The sequence below is a fragment of the Hypomesus nipponensis genome, chromosome 1, assembly GCF_054491055.1.
Source record: "Hypomesus nipponensis isolate SF chromosome 1, ASM5449105v1, whole genome shotgun sequence".
Taxonomy (NCBI): Eukaryota; Metazoa; Chordata; class Actinopteri; order Osmeriformes; family Osmeridae; genus Hypomesus; species Hypomesus nipponensis.
The window spans coordinates 2569858-2586529 of NC_140361.1; the positions used below are offsets into that span (position 1 = coordinate 2569858).

General features: G+C 41.7%; 3 protein-coding genes across 5 annotated transcripts; 2 read left to right on the forward strand and 1 right to left on the reverse strand.

Moving 5' to 3' along the window:
• Positions 1 to 735: 735 nt before the first annotated feature.
• fgfbp2a (fibroblast growth factor binding protein 2a) lies at positions 736 to 2651 on the forward strand. Its single transcript, XM_084698845.1, has 2 exons — positions 736 to 1850; positions 1996 to 2651. The coding sequence occupies exon 1, from the start codon at positions 766 to 768 to the stop codon at positions 1840 to 1842; it is 1077 nt and encodes a 358-aa protein (XP_084554971.1). The 5' UTR covers positions 736 to 765; the 3' UTR covers positions 1843 to 1850; positions 1996 to 2651.
• Positions 2652 to 3081: 430 nt separating this feature from the next.
• On the forward strand, positions 3082 to 4161 carry fgfbp1a (fibroblast growth factor binding protein 1a). Its single transcript, XM_084698858.1, has 2 exons — positions 3082 to 3232; positions 3370 to 4161. Exon 2 carries the CDS (start codon positions 3405 to 3407, stop codon positions 4071 to 4073), a length of 669 nt encoding a protein of 222 aa, XP_084554984.1. The 5' UTR covers positions 3082 to 3232; positions 3370 to 3404; the 3' UTR covers positions 4074 to 4161.
• Positions 4162 to 8203: 4042 nt separating this feature from the next.
• Positions 8204 to 16140, reverse strand: anxa5a (annexin A5a). 3 transcript variants are annotated; one of them, XM_084698880.1, is made up of 12 exons: positions 15817 to 16140; positions 14870 to 14954; positions 14287 to 14381; positions 13409 to 13522; positions 12698 to 12788; positions 12036 to 12115; positions 11695 to 11745; positions 10794 to 10887; positions 10059 to 10154; positions 9737 to 9795; positions 9489 to 9611; positions 8204 to 8466 (listed from the first exon to the last, which is right to left on the reverse strand). In XM_084698880.1, exons 1-12 carry the CDS (start codon positions 15817 to 15819, stop codon positions 8407 to 8409), a joined length of 951 nt encoding a protein of 316 aa, XP_084555006.1. In that variant the 5' UTR covers positions 15820 to 16140; the 3' UTR covers positions 8204 to 8406. The 3 variants fall into 3 exon arrangements, with proteins under 3 accessions (XP_084555006.1, XP_084555014.1, XP_084554996.1); XM_084698888.1 differs by having other exon boundaries at positions 15557 to 16140; XM_084698870.1 differs by having other exon boundaries at positions 15366 to 16140.
• Positions 16141 to 16672: the final 532 nt, after the last annotated feature.

Below are 16672 nucleotides of genomic sequence, written 5' to 3' on the forward strand. Positions count from 1 at the left end.
ATTGGCGCGGTAATTACTTCCTGTGTTACATTCAAAATGAGCCTTTCCCCACTCCCACCAGCATCTGTGTTTGTTTGTGAGTTGGAAGAATACATTCCCCCAAGTTTGCCCACATTCACGATTTGAGAATGCGATTGTGTTTATGTTTGGATGGAAATTATAGGTTGTGATGCAGGGTTGTAAACCTCCGCTAACTTTTAAATGGCAGTGAACCTTGAATGTTCTTGAACAATGGCATGTTAAGGCATCGACTTGACATGTTAACTACACTTAACCCAAAACCCTGTTTCATAAACTCTCCGTTGGTATAAATCCATAGGTCTTTCAATGAATGCCAGTCTGGGGAATTATCCGGTTGTCTCAGCATAATCATCAATGAAACATTTCATGGCCTACAGTATAGACAACGATTATACAGCACCTGGATAAACGTGAGTCCATCAATGTTCTCAAACCCCTTTGCCCCGTACCTTCATGTCAGCCTCCCAATTGGTTTCACATGTGCCCCTTGGCTTTCATTGACAGTCCCCAGACAAGCATAAATTATGGTCTCACAGCGAAGCAGGCACTACCCCCCCCCCCTTCGCCGCCCCCTTCTTCGCCCCCCCCTCCCTCTTTCAGGAGACCTCTTTTAGACAACCTCCCCCCGCCCCCCCCCCACCTGAATGCCCCCTTTGTGCACAGAGCCCTTATAAAGCAGGAGGCTCCCTCCGCATGTGCAGTCCTGCTCTTACCCTCCGTCACGTTCCAGCATCAGGCTCGACCATGTGGACTCTGACCAAAACCCTGCTGCTCCTCGCCTGCTGCCTCTGGGCGGCCGAGGGGCAGGGCGAGAACGGCAACGCCAGGGCCCCCGGGAACGGGGCACCAGAGACCAGGAAGAGCGTGTGGGAGGACCCCATCCAGTTCACCAACAAGGGGAACGACGCCTGCACCATGATCGTCACCGGCCAGGGCGAATTCACCAGGCTGCGGATATCGTGCCGGGGAGAGAACAGCTCCTACTGGTGCGAGTACATGGGGAAACCTCAGACCTGTCGCTCCTACAACAACAACCCCAGGCATTACTTCACCCAGATCATGTGGGACCTGAGGAAACTGCCAAACGCTTGCCAGGCACCCAAGTCTATCAAACCCCAGATGTGCAAGAGGGCGCCTGAAGAGTCTGGGATGGTCTTCTCCTCTGCCTCCACATCTGAAGGAGCCGCCCCACAGAAGCCGGAGAGGACCCAGGAGAGGCAGCCCACTCAGGGTAGACCAGAGCCTAAGGCACCCACAACCAAGCAGACGGGAGCTAAGCCAGGCGCAGCCAAACCTGAGCAGGCAAAACCAGCCAGACCAGAGCAAGTGAAGCCAGAGCAAGCCAAACCTGAGCAGGCAAAACCAGCCAGACCAGAGCAAGCCAAGCCAGAGCAAGCCAAACCTGAGCAGGCGAAACCAGTCAGACCAGAGCAAGCCAAACCAGAGCAAGCCAAACCTGAGCAGGCGAAAACGTCCAGACCAGAGCAAGCCAAGCCAGAGCAAGCCAAACCTGAGCAGGCAAAACCAGCCAGACCAGACCAAGCTAAACCAGAGCAAGTAAGACCGGCACCTGCAAGACCTGCAGCAGCCAAGCCGGACCAATCCAAGACAGATCAGGAACATGGCAAAGCTGCTCCAGCCAAGCCAGGCAAGCCAGTAGGGAAGATACCCGCACTGAAGAAGATGTTGACTCCTAAGCCTGCCGCTCCAAAGCCTACCAAGGCGGCTGTGAAAAGCAATGCCAAGAAGATGGCCCAAGAATATTGCTGGCGATCACTCCAGGGCGTCTGTACCTACGTGATTGGTTGGTTTCAGAATTAATACAGAGGGTGAGTAAAAGTCATCGTTCAATTAGCTGTCACTGTACTGTGACGTTATGAAGATTTTTGTAAAAAAAAAAAAAAAAAACTCATAATTGTGTCTTGAATGTGGAAGTAAATCTTTCTAAATGTTATTTTTTTGTTGTTTTTACAGTTTTTCATTCCTTGAGAAGATTTCTTCGAAGGTCTGACCTTAGTGGTGCTCAACGCGGCTTCCCAGAAGAGGGGTTTGATAAACGCAGAAGAGCTCTAACGCCCTCTTCAGGAGAACAACAGTTATGACATTTCTGTCAAACTCTACGCTGCCACTATTTCACCATGAGTTATGTATGAATGTTACATCAAGGCTGATACTGTTCCGATTTGCTTGGGAGAACGTCACTCCAAGTTTCACAACGATGACTGAAAACATAATGCAACCTGACAGTAGAATTGGGTATGGAGAGACTATGTGTATCCATCATCTTTCAAATGTACATAATGATACTTAATGTGACATGGTTTTGAACCTTAACTTTTTTTTTTACCGTTTCGTCTCAAATCAGACAGTTAAACGTTTTCCGACTCTATAATGGACTCTCCTAAGGCAGATAAGCCATTGGTTTCACCTTTTTTATTTTTAAGTTTGTATCACTCTATACTATGTATCGAATATACTTTGCGGGATAAGAACAAGGTTTTGAGTTAACGTAGAGTGGCTGAAAATGACAACTTCACTAGTTCATTGGACTGAAATGTTACAAAAATATCTGAATGGATGTCTACATTTGTATGTAGATGAATGTGATTATGAATAAAAGTTGGTTCCTACTTCTTGTAAGTCTTACTTGGGTCCCATCTCCTGAATGCGTTTATTATGGTTTAACGTTTGTCCTCTTCATATGCAGTTAGCCCTATGAATATGTCAACATTATTTAATTATGCTAATTAATGAACACAAATTATCAATAATAATAATAATTTACACTCTATGGCACTCTACATTCTGAATCTCAGAGTGCCATAATTATATGGATCAGCTTCAGACACACGTCATTTCGTAGTGCAGTATCTATTTTATTCCAGCAAACGGCGCACTTGTGTCACAAGTTTTTGTGTGGTCAAAAACTGAGGCTGTTGCCCATGTGCTGTGGATCCTGATAAAGCTGATTTTAGCAAATAGCTGGTATTTTGCTCACGTTATCCTGGGCGAATCCAGCATCACCCAGAGTCATGTAATATGGAACCCCAGCCTTCTCTCTCTCCCTCTCTCTGTCTGTCTCTGTCACCCCACATGGAAGAGGAAATTGAGTTGAGAAATGTAATACTAGGTGGGTGTGTCTGCGCGCTATAAATCCCACGTGCAGTTTCTCCAGGTGTCACAACGGGAATTATTTTCACTGGATTTACAGGTGAGCTTCTTGAATGATAACCCCCAAACTATATTTTATTAAAACTTTTGAACAATTTGCCTAATCACATTTACTAGACAGTCAGAATGTATGAATTATTGTGATGTGTAAAATGTAATATGATATTAATTCTACAGGTTGTCCAGCTGCTTTTTTGTATGCTACCTTGACAATGACGTTCCTCACAAACCTAGCACTCCTGTTATTTTTGGCGTGCATGTCACAGCACTTTATAGCGGCAAACTGTCAGAAAGGCCAGGCCAGGAAAGGAAAAACTGATGGAAAAGAGAAAGAAAGGGTAGGCCTACAGAAAGATGGTGAACTAAAGACCCCTGTCTCCTCTTCAGACAAGAAGGACAGCAGTCGCAAATCTCCGAACAGAAGTGTTTTGAAGGGGAAATTCTCCACAAAAAATCACACGCACTGCACCTGGGTAGCTACAGGCGACGAAGCTTTCACTCTTGGAATCAGCTGCAAAAAAGACGGAAAGAGTTTTGATTGTGAATATTCTGCCAAACCGTTCTTGTGCCCGCAGTACGAGTCAAATGCGAAAATGTACTGGAAGCAGATTGCTAGAGCGTTAAGAAAACAAAGGAAATTGTGCGTTCACACCACTTCGTTGGTTCGAGCAGGTATGTGCAGAAAAGCTCCTAGCGATGCACATTTCAAACTCAACAGCGTAGGTATGCCTACCCCGCCTTCAGCTCTGCCGCAGCCGTCAGGTTTAAGAGCATGTCCTGATCGGGTTGATAAGCGAAAACTGGCGGAGGACTATTGCGACCAATCCTGGTCAAGTTTCTGTACTTTCTTTTTCTCCATGGTCCAGAATGATGATTGCTGAGGTTTAATTACTATTACTAAGACTGTGAACGTCATTCTTACTCTTTATTGTTAATTGCCAATTCAATGACAGCTTGTCAATGACAAGACCGGTTGCTGAATAGAATCAGTGTTTTGAGATGTTTTCTTCACGCCGCTTTCTGAGATATTTGTCTACTGAATTGTTTTCATTGTTGTCTTTAAAGATACTTACATAATAAATAAAATTTTACAAGAATCTTGTCATTTTACACGTATTAGTGATTCATATGGCTATTGACAGAGTTTAGTTTTTGTTCAAGCTGAAACTTGAGAAATAATGCACTAAGAATGTACCCCCCCACACACACACACACAAACACACACACACAAACACACACACACACAAACACACACACACATAAACACACACAGCAGGAGAGACTTCCTATGAACAGTATGGTGGACAAAAGATTAGTAGTTTGAGCATATTGGATAAAGACACTGTAATTAAACTCATAAGGAGATTTGTTCCACATTCCATGGCAGGGGCAGTTGGCTGTGGAACACTAAGCCTTGGAAGCGAAATCTCATTACATCTGATTTTACATTGTAATGTAGACATAACCACCAGGTCTGATGCATTAACACCGGTTCATTTTGCAGAGTAAGCCTATTGTAAAATATTAGATACAATATGATAGTTTGGTATAAATTATAGGGGTGGGAATCTTTTGGCACCTCACGGTTGCACAATTCGATGTCTCTCTTTTCGCTCATTAAATATTTTTTTAGGAACGGGCAGGGTGCTGAGCAGACAGTGTCTCCCTTGGTGGGGGACTCCTCAAGGGCGAATATCAACAAATAAAACAATATTATTCATCTTAAAACGCATGCATATAAATATGTTTGGGCCTTGTTTATAGAACAAAATAGGCCTACATGTTAAATTATGTGTCTTAATGTTGAGACTAGGCTAGTGTAGTCCCACATACCTTTATGGTTTATGCCTGTAATCTTTCAGTAATGTAGGCCCATAGCTGTCAGCAAAAACAATCCTTACGGCCCTGAAATTAGTTCACACAATCATTCTGTGGAACATTCCTGAAATGTAGACCGTGTATTACTGAACTATGGTTATACCAACAGCTATTTCACTCACTCGCTGTTCTAACTGGTGTAGTAAGCTTCTTTCTCAACGATGTCTGTTGAAACTTGTTCAATTCTAGGCTACACTATATTAATGTTCCCAGGAGCCACTTCATAATCATCGATGAATGGCCTTCTGAACTTAAATCATTTGAAAATGACAACAAAAGCTGTCCTGTAGTAGTTTAAACGGTAAGCTAATACCTGTTTGTTTACAGTTGATATTTATTTATTGGATCTGTACATAAACACCTGCATAACTGTAAAATAGTATATTCCTAACGTAACCCCAACTCTGACTATTATAGGATGAACCAAAAGATAAACGGCATTTAACGTGTTAGTAACGTGAACTGTGAGTGTGGATAGAATGTGTTTGTAAACATGTTACCACAGGTCTTAACAGTTTAAAAAACTACACTGTACACTATATATTTTTTTGTTTTTAACCATTGGACCAAAAAAAACATTCCCACTCACCAACCCTATCGCACATAGCTGTATAATGCGTGGCAGGCCCGCGCACTCCCCAACAATGTTTGAGGTACACATGGAGGAAAAAAAGAGTGCTTCTTGAACCTGCAGCGATGGTTTACACATCGCTCCAGGCTCCGTTACAGGTTCCACCTGAAGGAGCAACAATCACAGCTCAAGAACATCAATCATCACGCCGCCAACGGAAAGAGTTCCTCGGGGCACTTCAGTTCTAGAACTTTCTAACATCATTACCCGACGAGCAGACAGAGGAATAAGAACTCAGTGTCTCTTTCGTCTGGGAAAACTGAGTGACCCAATAGTTAGTTTACTTTAATTGGGCTAATAGATATAATCGCTGTAGCAGCTATTCCTTGGCTATTCTCAATATCCGTCTGAGGATGCATGAGTTTGACAGTAGGCCTACAATATCCCAAACTATACAAATAATTAATAGAGCTATGGATAAAGGGTCTATAGTCATAGACCCCAGTTCACATCCTCAGAGACAATGTTGAACTCCTGGACAGACCATGACGGGAGCTGTTCTGATTTCAGGTTACAAATATCCTTTTCTCACTTTGCCCGTACTGCAGTAATACACACACACACACACACACACACATTAGAACACTACACAGGTCTACTAAGTCTCACTGGGCGCTCAACCTCATGACACCTTTCCACTTCCTGCAAGTAGGCGGAGCCAACGGTATTGTTTGAGAGCCAACCGGGGTGGCCTGATTCTCCATGTACCATGATTGGTTTAAAACACGGGCCATGGTTAAAGGAACACACCCTGCCACCACTCTGATCAACAGATTTGGAGGCGTGTGCGTGTCAGTTAGGAGATTGGTTGTTAAATAGCCTTAGGATGGGGTTGGTGTACACATGACGATTAGGGGAATTAAGGGAGCCCTTACAAAAATGTAATTGTTTGACTAAAATAAAACAGCCCACTTCCCCAATGTGCTTTTAAAGTTCTGATTCCAACTTTATTTGGCTCTGGGGATGGGTTGTATGCCACACACAAAGTTCTCTAAGATGATGTAATGCAAAACAACTCTATTAGACTTGTATTTTTTTTATTCACATTCTCAGGGATCAAATATAATTGGGGTCTTAATCCGAAATCGTGATTTTTGGGGGGGAAGAAATATGAGCAGTAAGAGGGTTCTGACTACTGTACTAGACCATGAAATGGTATTTTAATCCAGCATAGTTCATTATGCAGACCAGTGGAGATATTGGAGCCATGTCAGACTGGCCCTGGGATCCAAGACCATTTACATTTTATTTAAAAAACCATAAATATTGATATTTAAAGCAAGGCAGAGGATCAAGTGATCGTAAGTAGCCTACATCGTTCATCGACAAGTATTTAGACGGTCAGAGTCAAGGACGGTCTGTATTTCGTCTACCAGGTGCAGCGTTAAATAACCACGTCAGCCTCCTGGAAAGGTGCTACAAGTTCAACATACATTACTTTTCTGACCCAAAGCTGACCCCAAACTGTCCTCTTTCATCACACCAGGGTCTGACAGTGGAGCAATAACAACCACACCTGACAAGGATGTCAGTTAGATGTCAATAAACTGCGATGACCCATTCTTACCTGGTGATCTTACCTTAAGGCTGTAATTATCTGTTTTAGCTCGGGCCACTAAGACAGTTTTAACGGGCTTCGAAAATATGTCAACTTGGATGTTTTCATACACATTTTTTGATTACTTTGACATGTCTTGTATTTCTGTAAGGAATATTTCTGTCAGGGAAATCCAGCGTCACTATTTTGTATTTTCCTCTCGACCTCGTAATATCTGTTTGGTTATTCTTTGTCACCGAGTGCTAAGTGACAGCCTCACTTTTGCTTTGACTTGACACAATTATGAATTTGCTATGTTCCTCGACTGAATAATACAACCCTGAAGGTAACAAAATATCCAATAGTCAATCCAGGAATGAAAGATTCTGCTTTTTCAACAAGTCAAAAGTTACAGACGCTTACAGCAGGAGCTTGCAAATACATGAAAAGATTTTCTCGAGGTGGAACCTGGAGCAAATTGCTGAATGATTTAGTGTGCTGGTTTCAGACTGCGTAAGTGCCTAGCAACCCAATGTTATGTAAAAGTTAGGTTGTTTCTGAGGGTGAGACCTGTAGCTAGTAGTGGAACATAATCTATCATTTCAAACTGCACTCTGACTTCATTAGAGCAGAGGGTTCAAATGTCCCCAGTTGCCTTCTCAATCTGTACTGTGGTGTCACCTAGAGGCATAATACTGTCATTGCACAAGGCTAAACCATATTACAACATGCACTTGGGCAATAAGATATGACATGGGTACGTTTACCTTGTTACAGGATAAAGACATTGTAAAGAAACTAATATCTCTTATGTCTTTAAAAGTGTCAATGAATAGCTAATAGAATCTCATTAATATTAAAGACGAGTGCAGCTCATCTCCAGATTACCGATTCATTGGTTATTAACGAGGGGAAGACCAGAGTCAACATGAAAGGTTTAATAATTCAACAGAAACTTTGTATCTGGAACCTGCGTAGAAACATCAACACATGACATCACGCACATGAACAAGCAAGGTCAAGGAGACCAAGGAAACAATATGATTGTAGCTGATACTTATTATTTTTATGAACAAAACAAATAACCATCTTGTGCAAATCTCTCTCATTTCCTTTTCTCCTCTCCTGTATTTTTTCCTTAGCTTCTGTAGCTTGTGTTGCTCTGTAGCTAGTCCTTTCCTCCACAGAGATAGAGCAGGGCCTTCCCATAGTCCCCATCTGTGTCTTCCTGTAAACACACACACAGATGGTGTCCAACTGTCACCCTGCCGGGTCAGAAGACACTACAGACGACTCCTCTTCATGAACATGAACCTGAACGACTCCTTTCCATGAACCTGAACCTGAACGACTCCTCTTCATGAACCTGAACCTGAACGACTCCTCTTCATGAACCTGAACCTGAACAACTCCTCTCCATGAACCTGAACCTGAACGACTCCTCTTCATGAACCTGAACGACTCCTCTTCATGAACCTGAACCTGAACGACTCCTCTTCATGAACCACAGACCGGGTCTTACTGACCCACTGGGTGGCGTTAGGATAGACTGCAGTGTAGTCTATGCTACTTCTACTGTATACTACAGTAGAGTCTATACGTCCGTACTCCTCTGTAGTATTGTATAAACTACTATACTACTATAACTACTACTACTATAAACTCCTCTAGACAACAGTATATGCTTCCGAGAGTCTATACTACTATACTCCTCCTCTATACTACAGTCTGTACTACAGTCTATACTACTATACTCCTCCTCTATACTACAGTCAATACTACTATACTCCTCTATACTACAGTCTATACAACTTACTCCTCCTCTATACTACAGTCTATACTACTATACTCCTCCTCTATGCTACAGTCTATACTACTATACTCCTCTATGCTACAGTCTATACTACTATACTCCTCCTCTATACTACAGTCAATACTACTATACTCCTCTATACTACAGTCTATACTACTTACTCCTCCTCTATGCTACAGTCTATACTACTATACTCCTCCTCTATACTACAGTCTATACTACTATACTCCTCCTCTATACTACAGTCTATACTACAGTCTATACTACTATACTCCTCCTCTATACTACAGTCTATACTACTATACTCCTCCTCTATACTACAGTCTATACTACAGTCTATACTACTATACTCCTCCTCTATGCTACAGTCTATACTACTATACTCCTCCTCTATACTACAGTCTATACTACTATACTCCTCCTCTACGGTTCCGTACCTGAATGGTGGAGTAGAGAGGGGCTCCATACTTCTTCTTATAGCAGGCTCTGATATCCAACATGTCGATCTCACTCCGGGAGACCATGATCCTTGTCAGGGTCTCATCGTCTGTGCCAGCGCGCTGAGGACGACAACACAACCCTTCACACAAGCTCTGGCTCAAGTGGTGTTTTGTGTAAAGCGATTATATATTTTATATATATATCTTATTTTTTCCATGTCATCATGACCCATATACATACGCACCCTCATTGACCCATGAAGACATTCTGCAAAGTAGGCTGGAACACTTTTAACACATTTCACTGGGGACCAAAGAGAAAGATCAAATTAATTATGGAATGCTTTTTTAAGGCCAGCCGGTAAACACCTTTTTGATTCAACGATCATAATTTAAAAAGTGAATGTATTTGTATGTACCTGACATTATATGTACAAAACGGATAGATTTCCAAGACTACAAAGCGTGATATCTGTTAATTCAGTTACACACCCTGCTTAAGTGAAACAACAGTTTGTACATTTAAAAATGAGCATTGTGGCTGTTTCAAATCCTCATGAGTCTCACCAACAGCCAGAAGTAAGTTCTCCAAGTTCCCAGTAGTTTCCCCCTCGATGCTGTCTTCAATATCAGAGCCAGAGAGCTTCTTATAGGCATCGAAAACTTGAAAAAAACAAAAACACAATCATATAATTTGATGATCTCAAGGCAAACACTGGCTAGACAGTAAAAAGGCAATAAGGTTTACGACTGAATCAAATTAATGCTTTTTTTTTTTTTTCATTTTTCAGAACAGCTAAATGGGCACACACACAGACACACAGACACACAGACACAGACACACAGACACACAGACACACAGACACACAGACACACAGATACACAGACAAACAGACACACAGACACACAGACACACAGACACACAGACACACAGACACACAGACACACAGACACACAGACAAACAGACGCACAGACGCACAGACGCACAGACGCACAGACAAACAGACACACAGACACACAGACACACACACACACACACACACACACAGACACACAGACACACAGACACACAGACACACAGACACACAGACACACAGACACACAGACAAACAGACACACAGACACACAGATACACAGACACACAGACACACAGACACACAGATACACAGACAAACAGACACACAGACACACAGACACACAGACACACAGATACACAGACAAACAGACACACAGACACACAGACACACAAACACACACACACACACAGACACACAGACACACAGACACACAGACACACACACCTTTCTGAAGGTGTTCTATGCTTCTGTTGCCAAGGATATTGACAAACTTTTCTTCGTCTGTGCCTAGCTTCCCTTCCCCAGCAGCATAAAGGTCCTGCAAGAGAAATACATTACTGGGAAAAAAACAACACACACACAGTATATTCCCTGGTAAAATAACCAAAGCATCAATCAGAATGATTGTGTTCTCCTATTCTCAGTAAGTTTAAAGACTGTTCATCACAGTGATGTCATTACAACTGTAGTATGGAGAAAAGGTCCGTTTCAAAATAATGATGTATTTCTTATTAAATACAGTCCTCTGCTGTTTACCTGTTGGCTATTTATGTGTTGACCATAGAAAATTCTATATCTATGTGTTTATCTATAGATCCCATTGAAGTAATGACTTCCATTTCTTATCCCTGAATAGGTAATGGTTATGGGAGAATGGATTCTGCCCGGCCTCTTAGAGACCACGCGCATGTATTTGTAATTATTAAAAAAGACAACCCAGCTATTACAAAAAGTCAATATCCATAAATGGCTCTTTCTTCTGGAGATGAAGGTTATCTATAATTGATTTATTTGAATGATCATTTATCATAGAAATTTGTGGTGCACTTATTTAATTTCCCCTAAGAGTATGACTACAACTTGAGCATGTTAACATTTTAAAAGCGGATTCCTAATTGAATTATCTCTAACTGATCGCACAACATTTATGGTTCCGTTATCTGGTTTCACATTGTTTAGGTTATACTACATTTGAGTAAAAATACTTTACATAACCTACAAATAGGTTTGATTTTCCATCTGGTATAAATGTTATAGATTTAAAATAGGATTAGTGTTGGAGGACAGCAATCGATACATGCTTTGTACGAATCAAATCTCTGTCTTCACTATTGCTTCCTCCTACCTTGGCGTCCTTCTCTATCTTGCCCTCGTCCACCTCCTCCTCTCGGCTGCCCTGAGAGACGTAAAGAACAACAGAGGCAGAAGGTCAGCATGTCACAGGTGAAGAGAGATACCAACCCAGTGTGATCTCATCCCGGCTGAGCATCTTCCTAATTGGAAACCCGTGGAGATTTCTGTTACAAGATCACACGTCGAGGCAGGCACATGACACCCTCTTCTAATCCTCCTCCTTCGCCCCGGTTTCCACCTTTAACAAACCTCTCATTACTTTATAATGACATTGCCGGGAAAGAGGGATCTCTCTTTCTCTTTCGTTCATCTCTAAATGCTCCTCTGGTTTACCTTGAGGAGGATCAGTAGCAGCTTCTGGTAGTGACCTGACGTGTCTCCCATGATATCTTTCTCCAGCTTGTTACTGAACTCTGGGAAAGAGGAGACGAGAAGGCAGAGGATTGCTTACAATTATCTCTGACAATAGTCGCTAATGACAGCAATCTACCCAGATGGATGCAGAGTGTTCTGTGGTATGGCTATTATGTGGCGGAACTGATTATTGAGGAGGTGGGGCTCCTTATAGGTCTAGTTTATGTGGCCAGGACACCTTGTCCAGGTAGTCTTGTCTGTGGCGTTAACCAACCTTGCAACTTGTCAAACTACTGGGGAGGCAGAGTCGTGGGGGTGATACGTTGATTATTAAACCAAATGGGGTCTTTCATTTAGGAACTTTGGGTTAATTGCAGGTTCTTGTCCTTCCAGCGATTCTTCCAAATAGTTAGATGTGGATGTGTGAGACTATAATTTGGGACAGATGTCTTCCTAAAACCAGTTAAATATTAACATAATCTTACTCCTGGATAACTTTTCGTCTGTAACTGCAGTATTATTAAAAACTTAAATCGCAAGTTTAGTCTGTCAATTTTAGACATTCCGTTGCCAGTTCCTCTCCATCACATTCCAGCCCCTCAGACCTTCCGTATGAATGAATCTGCTTTAGTGAAACTCACCTTTCTTGTAGACTTTGGCAATGTCTTTCATCTGCTGCCCAGTTCGAGAGGCCATGATCTCAATCAACACCTCATCGTCAGTCCCAGCGCCCTGCAATGTCACACAGTTCCCTGTGAATGACCCTCTCTCTCAGCCCTGCTCAGCACTCGGTCACCTGGCAACAAGCTGGCTTGCTACCCGCTCAAGCTAGGTTTGAGGAAACAGGCTAAGCTGACATATAGATCTCAAGGGGAATTTAATATCAAAGGCTACATAAATCAATACTGATTTCACAATAGCAGAAATGTCAAACTGCCTCTCGGAGAACATTAAAGCTATACATTATGTATGTATACACAATATAATGGTTTATGTTTTTTTTTTTTAAGGCCAAGGAGCTTTGTTTTCCTTTTTATAATCAATTTGATTGCTTTGCTGGGAACATCTGGGGACCTTTATGGAGAAGAATCCAAATCTTGAGACTGGAGCTGAATATAAATGCGTCTCAGTAGCTAGGTACGCCTCAGTAGGCCTGATGATGTAAGTTAAGATACTTCTTACTTCATAGCTGACTTCGATACAGTCTGCAGAAGATCTAAAACCTATAGATCAGACATCCTCTGATATGCTGCATGTAATTATAATCTAACATGACCCACAACCGGACCTCGGCACCACAAAATGATCTATTTTGTTAATAATGTCAAAGCTGGGATCTAGGTCTAGTGTACCTTGATGGCTTTGTGTATTTTAGTTGCATCGTAGAGAATGGGTGGAGTCATCAGGGCAACAATGAGGCTCTCAAACAAGCCCCCCAGCTCAGACTTCAGAGCGCTCACTAAATCCTGCAGAGAAATAGTTAGCATTCAGGCAAAACACTGAAGAATGTTTTTTTTTTTTTTTTTTTTTGTGGATTGCTTTTTGGGGTTGTTCTATGAAATCTGGCATGTTCGTTCAACCCATTTTAATCAACAGGTGTTTGGACCAAAATGTTTGCGCACAGCTCCCACAACGGTGTTTGATGAGAAAGAACGGGAGTGATTGTCCTCAGTTATGTAATGCATCACAAGTCACTGCAATAAATGTACAATTTCACTTCTCTTTTCAGAATTTTGCAATTTTGGCATATTTCTCAAAGAAGAACTTAAGGCCTACTCAAAAAAAAGTTATTGAGTGAACTTCTATTTGACATTAATCGTAAACTTTGACAATCATTACAGAGTTGATAAGGACAAGTGAGATTAAATAGGGTGGAACATTGATACGTTGACAGTGATCAACTGCCACATCTGTGAATTCTAGACATGTTATTGTCAACCACCAGTAGTGATATCATTATCATGCATTTATAGGCTGTCACATTTATAGGTTGTCACAGGGGTCAGTGACAACAAGCTTGGACCCTCTTGCGGCCCCCCTACATGTAGAGTCTGAATAATTATAAACATGGCATTTTGTCTGTCAGTGTGTAAAGAAGTCAATAATACTATAAGTTTAACGTAACTGGCCCCTCTAACAGTACAACTGGCCCCAGCTTGCCCCCCCCCCCCCCCCCCAGTTTAAATGTTCTAGAATCTCCCCTGTTGTTAGGCACTCATACGTTGCCTACCTTTCCGAAGGCCTTCTTGTAAGCCGCTTTAATTTCCTGCCTCTGATTGTTGCTACGGGCCGTAACGAGCATCAAGATGGCGTCCTCGTCAGTGCCTGGGAAACAGCGCTGTTAACAGAGACGCTCCTCTCTAATGCGAGGAAGTTATATTTGAACACTTCTAAAAGCCTTGACCTTCTAAGAAAAGGTCAGAAATTACATTATTTCACACAGTGACTTTAATACCAAACAACAAACTCGCTTAGATTGGCATGTGGATGAGTTTACGTAACTTTTAATAGGCTAAATGAACATATAGGTCTAGTCTAGATCAACATCGGAGATGATGACATTATGATTGGATTCGAGCACAATCGATATAGTCATCAATATCTCTGGGTAGATAAACAGTTTATAGGCCTATGTCTAGACATGATCCACAACATTTACAGCAGTGTTGGAAATTGAGTTGGCATTCAAAGCCAGTCTGGACAGTGGCACTGCATTTAACTGCAGGTCAGAGGTTCAAATCCCCCCATAGTTTAAGTCGCTCTGGGTAAAAGCGTCTGCTAAATGAATGTTTATAAAAAGGATGTGGACTCACCAATCCCTTTCATTGCCTTGTGCAGGAATTCAGCATCTTTCTTGGCGTTGAAGTTGACAAAGGGTATCACACTGCCTCTGGAAGCCTGTAGTGAGAAGCCATGTGTGGGGTTATTGTTATTTTCATTTCGTTTTCATGGTTTAACTTCAGATGTTGAAGAATGTAATGTTTCATTTATCTGGGTGCGGCCATGCATCAAACAGGGCTACGGGGGATTGCTGAGATTCCCCAAGAGATCTTTCTGTGAAACCAAAACTTTTTTTCCCCAGTTTTGATCTGAAGATGTGAGGAATCTTCACAGAGACTTCAAAATATTAACCACGGATGCTAATTCGGGAAATAGTTAGTGAATGTTAAAAAGCTATCTTTCGTAGCCCTGTAGAACTGGCACATGTAAACAAATCTGTTTCCACATCCACTTGGTTTAATCTATAATAGTAAAATGTCATTTGAGGAGAAAAGCAATATAACACTTCTTCGGTCTCTGCCATATTACCATCGTAACGCAGGTGTGAGATTTGAAAGTAGATGAGCTTTTGCTTCTAACTGAGGAAAGCCAAACTGGTCCAAACTGATTTTAGTATTATAGAATGCTATATCACCCGAAAACATTCAGCAAAGTCTGTTTCGGCTTATCTTGTTGTTGTTGTGTCATAGTAGGCCTAACTGTGCAAAGGTCTTACGCACCCACGTTTTTTTCACTCATCACAGGTAGCCTAGCCTACAACTGGTCGTCTACCTATTTCTGGAGTCATACCATGATATCCGATTGTGAATGAGGCGGCACAAGACCCGCAAGACAACCAGCCCTGTTACTATGCTAACGACAACAAACTGTAATACAATACCCTACTGGTTTAAGACCTTCATTCAGATGAAACACTCATTCGCATGATTTATTTCATTACGTTTTCCAAAATTAGACATGCCAACATTACATAGCCCACCATAACCGAAATATTCCCTGCGAGTTGAAACTGTAATCCAATCCGGGTGTTTTGCCGAAATCATGCATTAACGCACTTTCAAATATAAGACGTGGGGTGTGAAGGGCGTATAGCCTAGGCTACTTTACGAATGTAGACAAATAGTGTACACGAAAAAACATTATAGGCCTACGTGTCGCCCACGCGAACAAACCACAATTATTTTCAATAACAAAACAAATAGCCTAAATGTTGTTTTAAATGACTCCAATAAAAATGTATTCATTCAGTAAGAACTGCGAAATGTAGGCTAAATTGATTACGAAGTGAATAGCAACGTCTACAAGTGAGTCGCAACAATGCTGCAACGCGTTCACGAGCGAGGGGGTTATATTTTGGCAGGGGGTGTGAACTCGGCACAACACGTGTTACAACAAAGATTAATCTAGTTTTCAAGTCAACTCTTGAATCACAGTGGATGCATTTCTTAGTTCTGAGTCCTCCAAGATGAATATTAAGTTGATTTGGACGTAATGTAGTTGGATGATAATGGTATTTATAATGGACCCAATGGGTCCTTCCACATTTCCAGGTATCTGGTCCATAAATGTCCTGCAAACTCAATGACATAAACAAACAAAACAGAAACTTACCATGATGTATTGCTCTGCGATAGGGCAAGATGCAATAGGTGCCAAACCAAAACAAAGTATAATGGTAGAAACATTAGAATCAGCAAATCATTTCAATAAACATGTCTGAAATATGTATTTCATAAAGTAACATGCATGACAAGTCTTAGTTTCCTGCACTTGAGGTATAGTTATACATGTATCATTCATTATAATGAATAATGAAGATGTAAATACATTTTCAT